Raw genomic sequence first — 12,500 nt, 5'->3', positions numbered from 1 at the left:
ATTCCAGACCACACTGCTAGAGCGCTTAAATAATCCAAAGGTATTAGTAGCCATTAGAAATCGTACATATTTAACGGTACTATTCGGAAATGATTTAGCTTATTATAAGTAATGGCCTTTTTTGACAAATGCCCCGGTATCAAGTCGAATTGCACGGTGTTTGTGTAAAGACGAGATGAACTACAAAAAGTGCTTAGGCCTTAGCTTCAAGAGTACACTCGCAAAATCAAATAGCCTCTCTCTTTACTTATTTTCCCTTATGCGAGTCTTTGCAAGTGTGACGCATAACCGCACATGCGCATTGTTCATCTTGATCTGTTGCCTTGTTCGTAAGCTGTTTCTGTTTGGTGTGAATTCCTCGAAGTTCTTTTTATTGTTTGGAAGATACTTATCAATTAAATTTGTAATTAAGATATTGATAAGAGCTGGTTTTCATGTAACACTTAAGGGTATAGCAACACTATTTAACAACCAAAATTAAATTTCAATTTGAAATAACGAAGCGAAAGATGGTACGGAAAAATGTTCGAAAAACAAACAGAAGAATACCAAAAAAAGCTTAAATGGACATGATTTTAGTTACATAGCTTTCATGACTCGAACAAGTAGATATCCAAACACCAGGAATTCTTTGTTTATCTTTGAACCGCCTTTTTTTTCAAAGCACGATCGAATCTTAATCGAAAAGCGCGCGAAACAAGAACTTTGAACGTTTTGTTTTTGCCAAATCATCCCCAGATAGAAATTCCGTGAGGTGAAAGTATGGTTAATATGAGATAAATTGCCACTTTATTTTTACATTTTTCGAATTTGATTTTTATTAACTTAGGAACCCCGCAGAGGCTACCTTGGCCCTAATAGCCCAGTCTAAATAAAGGTCAATAACATTTAGCCATGTGGAACACTTCTTTCTAATTGATTTTTCACAACGGGGAATTGTTATCTTTGGCAAAGCTCAATGATTTGAAAGCAATGTTAAAGAAACTGTGAGGCATGAAGAAAAGAAGCTAATGAATGCGTTTACATATGTAAAGAGCACTGATTTCCATATGACAGAAGAGAACAAAAAGTTTATCGAGTCACATTGTTAAATGCGAGATAAATCCAGCGCTAAATATTCTTTTTGACTTTTATCACTATTTCATAGCTTTCCATAAACTGTTTCCTATGTTTAGATTGGAAAGATCTCAATTACAGACAGCTAACAAGCGAGACAACCCTTATGAAAAATTAAACAAGGCTTTGTCAACCTGCCTAAAAGGTTTTCGCACTTTTTCGAATACACAATAGCTTCCAAAATCAACCCGCAATAATACTTTTCCCAAATGTTCGCGAATTCAAATTTTATCGCAGTCTTCATCGTTATTTCCCACTCAGGATTTCCTAAGAACGTAACTGTCAAATAATGTATTGCTTTTTGCCTCGAAAATAAATGTTTGTTTTGCATGTTTCTTAGACAAATAAGCGAACAAAACCTATCGGATAAGGCCTTGCTAAATAATACACTTATCCTTTTCAGGCTTGTAGCTCGGATGTTGTTTCCAATCTCTTCAGCTTCGGGGAAATTTTTTTTTTCCAAAATGCGTCTCTCGAGAAAAAATGAGTCTTTTTTCCCTTATTGGAAGTTTTTGTTTTGCTGCTGCAATTGAGCGTTTTTACAGTTTTCACACAGTTCCGGAATCGATTAAAGTTTGTTCTCGAAACAATCTAGCTCACTAGATCTTAGTCAGAATGCGCGGTAATTTTTCACTGCCATAAAATGCCAGGGCTATAAATAATAAAAAGCTACTTGACAGGTCATGCATATTTAAACATTTTCTCTTGCAAACAATTGAAGCTATTTTCAAAACACAAAATTAATTATTGAAATTTCATATTGATTGAATCTGTTGTCACTTAACCCAGGCATGCAATTAATTATTTACGAGTCAAGCCTTTCACAAGTTTCCCTCTCGCTTATTCTCACGCCAGGTAATGTTACAACGAAATACATATTGGAATTTACAACACTGTCAGTTGATCGAGAAGATCTGTGGGAGATTCTTAAATTCCACAAGTAGTTACCTTCAGAGTCAGATTTCGGTTGCCTAAGAGCACTTGAGTTCGTGTAAGAATCACGAAAGCGTGCCTAGCTGTCGAGTCCATTTCAGGCATTCGTACGGCGAACCATTTCACAACCATTTCTTACAAGTCCAAGATTGACACGTGCTCGTCAAATCAAGGAATCACACGTGTTTTTAAACCTTGTTCCTGTTGGCTGTTTTGAAAGCTTGTTGGAGATTTACTTGTAAAGATGGATTTGGGATATTCATTGTGTGATCTCGCTGCAAAGGGACTCTACTTGGTGTCTTCCTGAGGTGAGAGCTATTGCGGAGAAATTATTTACGCAGTATTACTGTGGATATTTCTTTCGTTATTTCAGTAGACAGTAGACATGCTAAGGAATCAGAATTGTACTGAGATGCGGGACTTAAGCACAGAGATTCGTAGTACAGACGTAATTAGATATTGACCATAACGCTTCCACTGCACTTGTTTCTACAGATGCCCAGGAATTCTGTGATTTAACGAGAAGTCCAAAGAAAGTAAAACAAAATTTTAATCAAAGCATAACTTTAAAAGCTATAATCATGAAGTAGAATATGTGGAATATTTGCTGATTTTATCAAAGATCACGCCGGTAGGACCGTCTCGCTTGTATTATTTATCATAGTCGCGAAAAGATAACCGCTACAACTTCGGTGCTTCTAGCTACCTACTAATAACACGCCTTAAAAAATTCGAAGTTAGCAGACAAGCTCACCTGCCGTGTAACATGGTTTACATTTACTTGAAAATAGGTTTTACTTCGCACCGATTGGGTCAAAATGTTGCCTTCAGAAGTCGCTGTTAGATAGAGTTTAAGATATATATTTCCTTTCACCGAAAATCGGGAAAGTGCCTATTAAGTTTTGTGTTTGCGTGTTTAATTACCCGTGACAAGTTGTGTCGCTCACTCAAACAAAACGTTTTGACAACTTCATCGTAGCTGCCCATCAACTCTTACCAAGAGAAAAAGTGAGGCACAAATATAATGCGCTTTTAAATAAAATACAAGCAAAAGTATTTACGACTATTTGTTTCTCCCGTTTAATGTGGAATCAAATAAGTCCGACCTCTATTGATTTCCACCCGTCAGCCGTTCACCCTGGATAGGCACGTGCCACCAAAATCCCGTCTAAAATAATACTAAGCCTACCTGCGCTAGCAAAGAAAAGATGCCTGTTTTACCGCCAAGAAGTTATTTAGCCTTCATCAATTTTTCAAAACGTGGAGCAGGTGCCGGTGTACGCTTCATTTGACAGCACATGAATAATTTCCTTTCCAACTTATGTCATTTGTATAAAGCCAAGAATGAAGGCACCTGGCTGGATTCAGAGCGGATAGAGCGTTGTGCAATGATTTATTGATACGCTGTTTCATTTTTCATAGGTTTCTGCTTGTTAAACTTCCTTGAATAACGTGAAACCTAGAGAGAGACTTTCATCACGGCAGCAATATCTTGGTCTTCTCGCGCCGAAGATTGAAATTGGGAAATTAGACATGGCAGCATTCGCCGGCTTGGACAGAGCGAGACCGCAAGGGGGAAGTACTTCTCCCGCTCAAATTCAAAACTCCTCCACTCCTGCCTCCTCGCAACGAAATAAGCTTACCGCCGAAGATTTGTTCAACTATTTGTATGGCTATACTCCCATTCGTCTTGTGGACCCAGTACAGCTGCAGCAACGGCGGAGGCAAGCGACGCAACTGGAAAATGGGACGAGTAATAAAGCTATTTCATGTGAGTACTTAAGTTTTTAAAACTTTTCACGGGTAGATGGGTTTTAGATGCCTTCATTGTGATTCTACTATCACAGCTACCGCTCTATAGAGCAAAAACCAACATCAGTTCGAAATAGTAATTAAAAATTGGCAGATATTAATATGCCTGCAATAAATCTACTAGGGTTGGCTTTTAGAGTCGTAATTTACGCTTTCGATAAACTATTATTGACTTCCCTCAGTGCTGAGCATTCAAATATGTAGATATAGTTGTGTCGCGGTCTGTCATGTGATATTGACAATCTCGCTTGAAGACAGAAAATGTCACTCTCATTCCGAGATGAAAGATTTCTGAGAAAGCGTATAAACAGCGAGAGACAAAATAAACACTGTCCAGTCGCTTTTAAAACTTCTGTGTTTTCAATCTTGAATATTCCCTCCCCCGAATAAACATCAACTAAATGTTATAAAACACAGTTAAATGAACACTGTGGAAAACGTCTCAATTTGATCTTCTACAAAATATTTGCTAGAAGAGAAATAATCTGTAGAGTAAATCAGTCAGTTTCGTCTTTTAAAAAAATTAGACGTGATGAAATCGAACATGGCACATGGTGATTTCCACGTGTTGTGTTCATGGAAGCCGCTTGAGCATGTAACTGTTGTTGACTGAATATCAGTTGTACTTTGCAATCTTGATCGGTTATGAATTGAAATAATTAGTTTAATACAACTTGCACTGAAAGAAAAAGGATATATTGTTATTGCATATTTCTAATCGAACGCGAGCTGTGATTGGCCATTTTGTAGTCCGTACTCTGTAAGTAAATTGTTTTTATGCGTTCTGGTGGCCTGTTTTGCATTTCTCTGTTATTTATATCTAGAATGCAATTTAAAGATTTGATTGTTATGTACAAAAAGATGAACTGCATTTGAAAATAAAGACTGGAATTTGGCAAGAAGTTCGAAAGCAACTGCATTGTTAAAATTTGGTAGAAAATTGTTCAAAATTTTAATCTGTTATTTATTCTTTACAAGCCTCAATATAAAGGGTTTTGTTTTCGTTGATGTATTCACTTCAGCGATAAATGAAAAGGAAATATGGTACTCAAAAACTAGAAGAATTTAAGGGAAAAGAAAATATAAAAAATTCAATGTTGAACAATCCCACGGCTCTACACTGTCAAGATTTTGTCTCAAAGCGTTCGGGAGGAGCTCGAGCATGACACTGGTTTATATTCTGAATGCATTGTTTTCAGTCAATTATAAAGAAAAATAACCAGTCACGATCCGTCAGAGTGGTCTAAATATAGAACACCAAGCACGAGCTTTGAATAGAAGTCTCGTGTTGGGACAAACAACCAGTTGGTTACAAACTCAGCTTCCAGCAAGACTATCAACATTAAGGTCGATACATCTGAGGGGACACTGAGTTGTCGCAGTCATGCACAAGCAACGAAATAGACCATTTCCGAGTTGCCTTTTGCCTCTGTGTCACTGAAAACGAGCCTTCGTGCGAAACCATTCATATGAAAATTTGTTCCGCCTACATGTTTATTTTCATGCAAATCAAACTCATTTTTTTTTGCACGTAGTCTCGTTTTCAAATAGAGGCCCAAGGTAATTCGGACATGGCCTATTTGCACAAAGGGACATGAAGCATAGAGATTCGTTTTCACGAGCTGAATCCTATCAACACCCACGAGAGAAATTTTCACCGGCTTGCACATCGTGGCTGCAAGTCGCCTAGTGTGAACAGCACGTAATTTTGTCAATGATCCACGCATGCTGCTTTCACATGTCCCTGTGTGCTGACCCGTGTACCGACTTTAAAGTTGATGCCTGCCAAGGTTTGAAACGAAAAATGAAATGGAAAATACATAACTATCGAATAATTGGCCTACATTTGAAAGCAGCGCAGAGAGTACGCTAAGGTCCTATTTTTTCATAGTTTGTCGAGTAAGAACATGAAAATGCGAGAGAAAAACATGAAGGCCTCTCAGTCCAGAATTCCGGGGTGAACGTAATCATTTCCCCCCCTTCGTTGCTTCTTTTTCCTGGTTAAGTGAAAAGAGGAACACGGTTCGTAGTCTAAAAAACATAAGTACGTACAGCGGGTCAATTTGATTTTTCTACATTCAACTTCTGCGCCAGCACAGCAAGTGGTGTAATAAAATAAAGAATATACTTCTGATGAATAGTACGTAACTTTTACAGGGTGTGACATTTGCAACGAGAAACATGATGGAGAATGTCCAATGCACGGACCTTTGCATTCACTCAGAAAACTCGTCAGCGCTGGGCAGTCCCATAGTCCATTAGAGAATGGTTCTATTCTTAAATTCCCGGACGAGGTCTGCTTGTGTACATCCAGCATTCCTTGCGTCGGTTACGGCGTTTGCGCCAGGAAGAGGATACCAGCGGGAACCTGGATCGGGCCTTACGAGGGAAAACTGGTACGACCAGAAGACATCAAAATTGAAACAGAGACAGAATATATGTGGGAGGTAAGAACATATCACAAATATATCAATATTCGTTTGGAAGTTTGTAGTACAAACCTGATGAAATGAAACAATAAGTTTAGTTTGTTGATACATACATACATACATACATACATACATACTTTATTTGCAACTCCCCAAAGGGGCTTTTCAGTTACAAAAGAAATAAAAAAGATAAAAATACGTCAATTAAAATGAATAAACAAACTGGGAAAGGAGTCTAAAATTAATTACAGTATTAAAGATTTAAAAATTTACAAAGTTTAAAATTGAATATTAAGAATTTACATTATTAACATTTGAAATATGTTTGGTCAAGTGTCCCTTAAAAGCTTTCACAGAAGGTAAACTTTTCAAATCATCACTCAGCTCATTCCAGATGTTTGCTCCGCGATATGCAAATGATCTTTGTCCGATAGCCAGTCGGCAACGTGGAATGTTAAAGTCATTACTCTGTCTGGTGTTTCTTGTAGCGATTTGAGATCGGAAAACGAATTTATCAATCAAGTAGTCTGGAACAAGATTATGAATACATTTGAAAGTCATCACAACGTCATTTATGTAGAGTTTATCGCTGACCTGCAGCCAATTCAAGGATTTGATGCCTTGTGAGATATGGTCGTACTTTCGCAGTCCCAATACAATACGTGCAGCAAAATTTTGCACCAACTGTAATTTCTCGATGATAGACTTGCTTGTGTTCGACCAGACTGTAGAACAGTAAAACAGCTTACTGAAGATAAAAGAATCCATAAGTAGAAGTAATGTCTTTTTATCCAATAAATGCTTTATCTTGTTTATTTCTATCAGTTTGTGCATGCAGTTAGAAGCTGTTTTTGTAACGTGATCGCTGTAAGTTAAAGATGTCAAAGTTGATGCCAATTTTATCAGTAGTCACTTCATGAGGATTAAGATAACTCTCAAGTAGAATATAAAAAGCCAAATTGTCGGAATTAACGTGTAAAAATGCATGTTATAATTAATGAAGCAAGTAAATCAATGACTGCAGGTCTTCCATGATGGTCAAGTCAGCCATTATCTTGATGGCAGAGATGAAGCTAATTCCAGCTGGATGCGGTTTGTTCGTTGCGCAAGGCACAAGAAAGAACAAAACATGGTCGTGTTTCAATATCATGGCTGCGTTTATTACAGGACCATCCGGGAAATTCTTCCTGGTCAGGAGTTGCTTGTGTGGTACGATACCAGGTATTCACAATTCATGGGGGTACCTGTTGCGCTAAGCGACTCGGGGAGTAGAGGTAAGTGTGCTTGTGTTATATGGCATTTTAATACAGGTAAACCACCCAACCATCCCCTTTGATTCCTCTGTGCTGTTGTGATGCCGCGAATGCTTTGTGCCGCGCAATGATTAAAAGTTCCCGTCATCATTAACCTCGTAAAGTATATGTGAAATAATTCATATTTGAACTGCGGTTGTAGATGAAAGTGAAGAATAATCATCGCAGTAAATTTTCCAATTTAAGCAATTGGAAAGAAGAAGCCTGAAAAAAATCAGAGCTTCAACGGGATTCGAACCCGTGACCTCCGCGATACCGGTGCGATGCTCTATCAACTGAGCTATGAAGCCTCACATTGGGAGCGCGGTCAATTAATCGAGTTCATATCTTCCCGTGAGCAGTGAAATGTTGTGAAGTATATATGAAATAATTCATATTTGAACTGCGGTTGTAGATGAAAGTGAAGAATGATTATCGCAGTAAATTTTCCAATTTAAGCAATTGGAAAGAAGAAGCCTGAAAAAAAATCAGGGCTTCTACGGGATTCGAACCCGTGACCTCCGCGATACCGGTGCGTATTATTTCATATATACTTCACATCATTTCACTCCTCACGGGAAGATATGAACTCAATTAATTGACCTCGCTCCCAATGTGTGGCTTCATAGCTCAGTTGGTAGAGCATCGCACCGGTATCGCGGAGGTCACGGGTTCGAATCCCGTTGAAGCCCTGAACTTTTTTCAGGCTTTTTCTTTTCAATTGCTTAAATTGGAAAATTTACTGCGATGATCATTCTTCACTTTTAACCTCGTAAGAAAGAAATCAATTCGTTACAACAAATTCTAGTCAGACGCGTGTAACCCCTTTGTAACTGAGCTCATTACAGCGACAACAACAACAACCATTTTATTTTGCATAACAAGTATTGAGGAAACGAAATTTTTACAAGAGACAGGCATAAGTTACAGATTGGGCCAAACGTAGATATCTGAATCTAGGTATACACACAGCACAACATGGAAACTTTGCTGTTTTCCAACAGGTGTACACCCCCCTCGTGATCTTGTGGCTCAAGAAAGATCTCGCACAAGAGCCGATAAAAACGAGACGGTTGACCCAGCGACTAGACGAAATCTTACAGAACATGCGCCAGCTCAAAGGGGCCGACCTCCTTTGAGGAGGACTGAGTCGACTGAAACAAGTAAATCTGAACAGGACCATGTGATGTTGACAGAAGATAGAAGAACGACCTCGTACCGAGGACGAGGCTACGGGTACAAACAACAAACACGAGCAGCGACGCGCTTTGATCCAGCTGATGATTTCACTTGGAGGTGCAACCAGTGCTTTAAAGCGTTTACAAACCGCGAACAACTTGAGGTACATCATTGTAATGGAATAACCGGCGGAAAGAACTTGACTTGCTCTCACTGTAGCCAATCATTCTCACATCCAGTGGAGTACCGCACACACATGGAAACACACGTTAACGAAAGACCTTTTAGATGTGGATACTGCGCAAGCGCGTTCGCGAGCGCCGCTTTGCTCAACCAACACGTGCGAGTGCATATGACTGAAGGGAGTCTGGGTCCGATCAAGCCGGCGCCCAGACACGATAGGGCGAGTCAAGAGTTTCATTTTTGAAAAACTTGTTAAAAGTCGCAGTGAACATTCCTTCATTTACATACGGGTGTATCCTGATTGGAAGTCCTCAACACGAGGGATTGTTTAACCTTTTTGTTAACCTTTTGAATTCGAAGAGGTCTTTTCATAGTCTAATTGAGAATTACTATTCGAATCGAAAGCAGCCAATTTAGTATGGAACGGAACAACTTCGATAAAACTGTTAATTGATGCCAAGAATTCTATTCGATCTATCCACATTTGTTCTTGCTCTTTGTGGGAGTACGATGGCACACAAAGTTAAGTTAATATCCGTCTTGAGCAAATCTGAAAAACTCGTGAAGTATGACTTAGTTTAGAAATGGTTGTCGTAGAAGAGCAATCCAGTTCCTGTGGCTGCAAAAATCATAACTAACCTTGGTGAATTACAATGACTCTTTTTGGTCGTAAGCAAATATTTCGATGTTGTAACTGGATTATCGTGGCCCGTAGTTATAAAATTTATAATTACTTGGCAGTTGTGTAAAAACACGGGCTATATTTGGCATGCCTTTTGTCCTTTTGGGCATTCACATTCATGACGGAAAACGTAAGAAAAATTGACCGCCATATTGGATTTGAGTTTCCGAGAAGACACTGAGGCATCGCTGAAATCGTTTATAATCTGTTTAAAAATATTTTTATTTGAGTAAAATAATGCATCGTCTCAAATATCATATCAGTATATCCCTACAGCAGTAACACAAAAATATTTTGCGATTCAACACAATAAATACAACGGACATTGTTGTATCAAGCTTTTCAAATCATGACCAAGAACTTTAGGGTCATTTACTTACTTGAAATATTGTTTGCTCATAATTTTCTGTTTCGTTGTTGGTGTTACATACTTTTTAAATAAAATTACTACCTTCCATACATTTATTCTAACATGGCCTATTCAGGAAATTAATGTATTTATCCCACAGGCAAGATATCCTTGCAAAAATCTACATTTAAATGACTTTGTCGTTTACGACAGTACATTTTTGTGCTAAATGACATTTTAGCTAATATCTCTTACTGTTTATAACCCGATTATCTGTTTAAATATACCGTACTAAATAAAGCGACACTTAAAGAGCTTGTGAAATTTAGTAAATGGTGAAATGTGTGGTTCTTGGGGTGCAATATTCCAGGAGAAATTGGCTTTTAAAAACTTCAAAATTTCTGAGTGGCACAAGCCCTAATGGACTCGTACATTCTTTTTGAAGTTTTGGGTTTTAAAACCAACATAAAATAAAACAAATATTCCGTACATCGGGATCAAATCCCTTGGAACAGTTAATAGTGCTATGCCCTGTCAATATTCAGCACCGATATTTTGGTAGCTCTATCAGAAACTAAATCGCTTAAAATATGCTAATGAGGCAAATATTGTAAACAAACATTCTCCTAGTCATGGTAAAGATAGGACAACAGGAGGAAGCGGATAAACTAGGAATGACTTGACTAACGGTTCTTCTACACCCTTCCCATTCTCCTGAAGCTTCTTGTCTGACTACAGTTTATTGTTACTAGTGACAATTTCACTGAAGTCCATCAGCTTTCTGAAAACTTATCAGAGTAACTTTACTCGGATTTACTTTCGTAGCAGTAAACTGTTGGCTTGTTATCCGGAGGTGAGCGCAGAATTTCTCCAAGATCCTGATCTTGAAGGGCTTCGAGCTGATCGTTCTTCATGCACCTAGGATATATAAAAAAAGAAACCACTTGTTGAATATTACAAAGAATTGCTGATTGCCTGAAGCCTGGTTCACACTAGCGACATAACGACATCGTCACGAACGATATAAAAAAGACGTTATCTCGACGTAAAAAGGACGTTATGTTTGCAGTGTGAACATGTAGATATAATGACATTTAGCAAGATAACAGCACGAACATAACGACATAAAGATAAAACTGATCTTTTCCTTATGTCGTTATGTCGCTAGCGTGAAGCAGGCTTAAGGTTACAGTATACCTTCGGGTTGACAATTTTCTTCAAATTTGGATTTTTGGGTCAAAATAGTGGTCGAAGAATAATCTCTAATTTCTGAAAAAAATTTTTGAAAAAGGCTAAATATTGGCGGAGAAATGGCGGTTTTACGTTTTCACCGGAAGGAAAAGTTTACCTCTTGATTGACAGCCCTATGGCGCGTATGCAATCAACCGAGACGATTTTCGCGGGAATTACCTATATGGATGTCACGAATTGACTACTCAGTTGATCAACATTGTTGTTCTAACTACCCAGCATTTTTGATATTAGGCGTGTCTCTATTAAGTTATAAGTAAACATAGACCACGTTTAAACCATGGACCGGTTCGAAAAAGCGAAAACAACGAAGAACGAATGAAAGTACATCAATGAGTGAAGAAGCGAAAGTTCGCCACGCGGATAAAGCTATAGTTATCGTATAAGGCGGGCAAATATTCGTGGTAAGAGAAAAGAAAGGTTCTGTAAAAATTTCGGAACTTGACAGCAATAACAGGGATGCTGACAGAGACTCTTCTGATGAGTCCGATATCGACGAATCGTCGGACTCATTGAGACCATTTGAAATATTATCCATGCACAGTTGTCCACACACAGTTGCTCTCCGCGCCGTCTTTTGTTTGTTTCCTTCGCTCAGCCACTCTAGCGTTCGTATCCTTTTTAGTCTTCCCCATTTTGCCAGACCAGCTTCAAGAAAAACCGAGCTACAGAAAAATTATCCCTCTGCCTTCGGTTCCTTGAGCGCATTGCGAAACACAAGAGTTTTTTATTCGCGTGTAAATTTCACCAGGAGGTTAACGGTAGTAAAGTTTCCCTTCACTGATTGGCTTAGTTCTCTGAGAACCCAGTTGAAGGCGTTTGTGGGCGGAGTTTGTTTGCGAAGCAGAAAATTTTTCTTAGTGCTGTTTTCTCGAATAAATTTTTTCACTTGAAGCAGACACTTTAAAGAGTTATAACTCAAAGGGAATTTGTTCAATTGCTCTTAAATTTGGACAGTGGCTAGTTTAACATATAAACTACAAAAGCGTGTGGGAATTGTTAATTTCGAAATACTTTTTCTTCGTGAGCGATTTTTGTACGATCACTCCACATTTTTTTAATCCTATTTCGAAAATGTTCTGTAACTTTTTACTGCAATCGAATATGCCAAAACGCAGACACTTTTTTTAAGCGTTTTGGGCCCTGAAACCGAGGAAAAAATTAAATTGGCGAAAAACGAAATTCGCTTTGACTTGTAGCTTTCGAGAGGTGATTCGGGCGCTCGCATTTAGTGGTCGTGAAAAATTCGACAATTCACTTTCTTTCAAAATTCT

At 38.4% G+C, this 12,500-nt stretch overlaps 2 protein-coding genes across 3 annotated transcripts in view; one reads left to right on the top strand and one right to left on the bottom strand.

The window, feature by feature from the left end:
• LOC145502994 (putative histone-lysine N-methyltransferase PRDM6) overlaps positions 1 to 9,742 on the top strand; it is a 10,798-nt gene extending 1,056 nt beyond the window's left edge. Inside the window, exons 1-5 of one of the 2 annotated variants that reach the window (XM_081482411.1) lie at positions 1,988 to 2,357; positions 3,472 to 3,820; positions 6,019 to 6,308; positions 7,315 to 7,564; positions 8,587 to 9,742. In XM_081482411.1, the coding sequence (XP_081338537.1) occupies positions 3,583 to 3,820; positions 6,019 to 6,308; positions 7,315 to 7,564; positions 8,587 to 9,188 (1,380 nt within the window). In that variant the 5' untranslated portion in view covers positions 1,988 to 2,357; positions 3,472 to 3,582 and the 3' untranslated portion in view covers positions 9,189 to 9,742. Of the gene's footprint in view, positions 1 to 1,987; positions 2,358 to 3,471; positions 3,821 to 6,018; positions 6,309 to 7,314; positions 7,565 to 8,586 lie in introns of those variants that run through there. The other variant, XM_081482413.1, reaches the window with a different exon arrangement.
• Positions 9,743 to 9,817: 75 nt separating this feature from the next.
• The window catches only part of LOC145502993 (uncharacterized), an 11,991-nt gene continuing 9,308 nt past the window's right edge, over positions 9,818 to 12,500 (bottom strand). Inside the window, exon 9 of the mRNA XM_081482410.1 lies at positions 9,818 to 10,893. Coding sequence (XP_081338536.1) covers positions 10,779 to 10,893 — 115 coding nt within the window. The 3' untranslated portion in view covers positions 9,818 to 10,778. The remainder of the gene's footprint in view (positions 10,894 to 12,500) is intronic.

This window comes from Orbicella franksi, chromosome 11 (assembly GCF_964199315.1).
Source record: "Orbicella franksi chromosome 11, jaOrbFran1.1, whole genome shotgun sequence".
Classification (NCBI taxonomy): Eukaryota; Metazoa; Cnidaria; class Anthozoa; order Scleractinia; family Merulinidae; genus Orbicella; species Orbicella franksi.
This window is presented reverse-complemented; position numbering and strand designations above follow the sequence as displayed.